The following is a 966-nucleotide window of genomic DNA, read 5'->3' as shown; positions in this document are numbered from 1 at the left end:
TGGAACATGATTCTGTGGTTTGTCGTTGTTCTAAGGGTAAACTCTTAATTCATGTAAATTCGATCATGAATTTCCAGACCTTGAGGACTGGAGTTGCTAAAGCATAATAACGCGATGACACAACCTAAGGAGTCAGCTATATGTCAGTTTCCTTTCTGTCAGCGCCCCCGCCTACTCGGCCAGACACGCCAGACACGCTTGTTTCTCCCGCCAAAGTGGCGTCAGGATCAGGTTCTCACCAACCAGAGCCCTGATTGGAGGACGGGCAGGCAGTGAGCCCATTGGGCGCCAGCGGCGGTCGCGGCGGCGAGGAGGGGGAAGCCAAAGGCCCTTTCGCCTCTCCTGCCCCCACTTCCACCTAAGTGCACCCCTCCCCCAGCTAAAGGAATAGTCACCCCGCTCCAGCACGGAACCCCCTGACCCCAAGGTGCGAGGTGCGGCCTCGCTGCATATCCCCGGAGCAGTGGGCAGCACAATGATCCCCCTGCCCTTCTGATCCATGCACAGGGCGACCCACGCCCCGCAGCGGCCCTCCAGGCTTCCCTGCAACACCCGGTAATGCAATCCACGGGGGCGGGGGAGGCGGCGGCAGCGGTAGCTACGGCAGCGGCGGCAGCAACACCAGCACTGTCCCAATCTAGCGACAACCAGAAAGAGGAAAATGGCTCCGAGCAGGGACCGCCTGCTGCACTTTGGGTTCAAGGCGACAGTGAGTGATAGGGGAAGGGAGCTGGGTGGCCGGGAAGGACGTGTGTGGCAACACAGGCTATTGGGGGAGCAGCGACCAGACGTAGGGGGCGGGGGAGGAACCAGACAGAAAGCTCAAGTGCTGGGTGGGTTAGGCGTGCTCCATGCCCGCGGAGGGGAGGCGAACGGGGGGCTCCGGTGCTGCGGACGGTTGTCCTGCTTTCCTCGCTCTCCCGGATCCGCGAGCACGCGCGCACTCGCACCCCCTCCCAGCCCCTC

General features: G+C 62.0%; 1 protein-coding gene across 2 annotated transcripts in view; it reads left to right on the top strand.

Annotated features, from left to right (window-relative positions):
* The first annotated feature begins 305 nt into the window (after window positions 1-305).
* Window positions 306-966, top strand: part of FBXL20 (F-box and leucine-rich repeat protein 20) — a 63,992-nt gene continuing 63,331 nt past the window's right edge. For both annotated transcript variants that reach the window (XR_001515664.1, XM_006774295.2), the window contains exon 1: window positions 306-709. Coding sequence is in view for 1 of the 2 variants with exons in the window: in XM_006774295.2 (XP_006774358.1) it covers window positions 662-709 (48 nt within the window). In the remaining variant the exon portion in view is untranslated. The remainder of the gene's footprint in view (window positions 710-966) is intronic.

Source organism: Myotis davidii, unplaced genomic scaffold (assembly GCF_000327345.1).
Source record: "Myotis davidii unplaced genomic scaffold, ASM32734v1 scaffold327, whole genome shotgun sequence".
In the NCBI taxonomy this organism is placed as follows: Eukaryota; Metazoa; Chordata; class Mammalia; order Chiroptera; family Vespertilionidae; genus Myotis; species Myotis davidii.
This window is presented reverse-complemented; position numbering and strand designations above follow the sequence as displayed.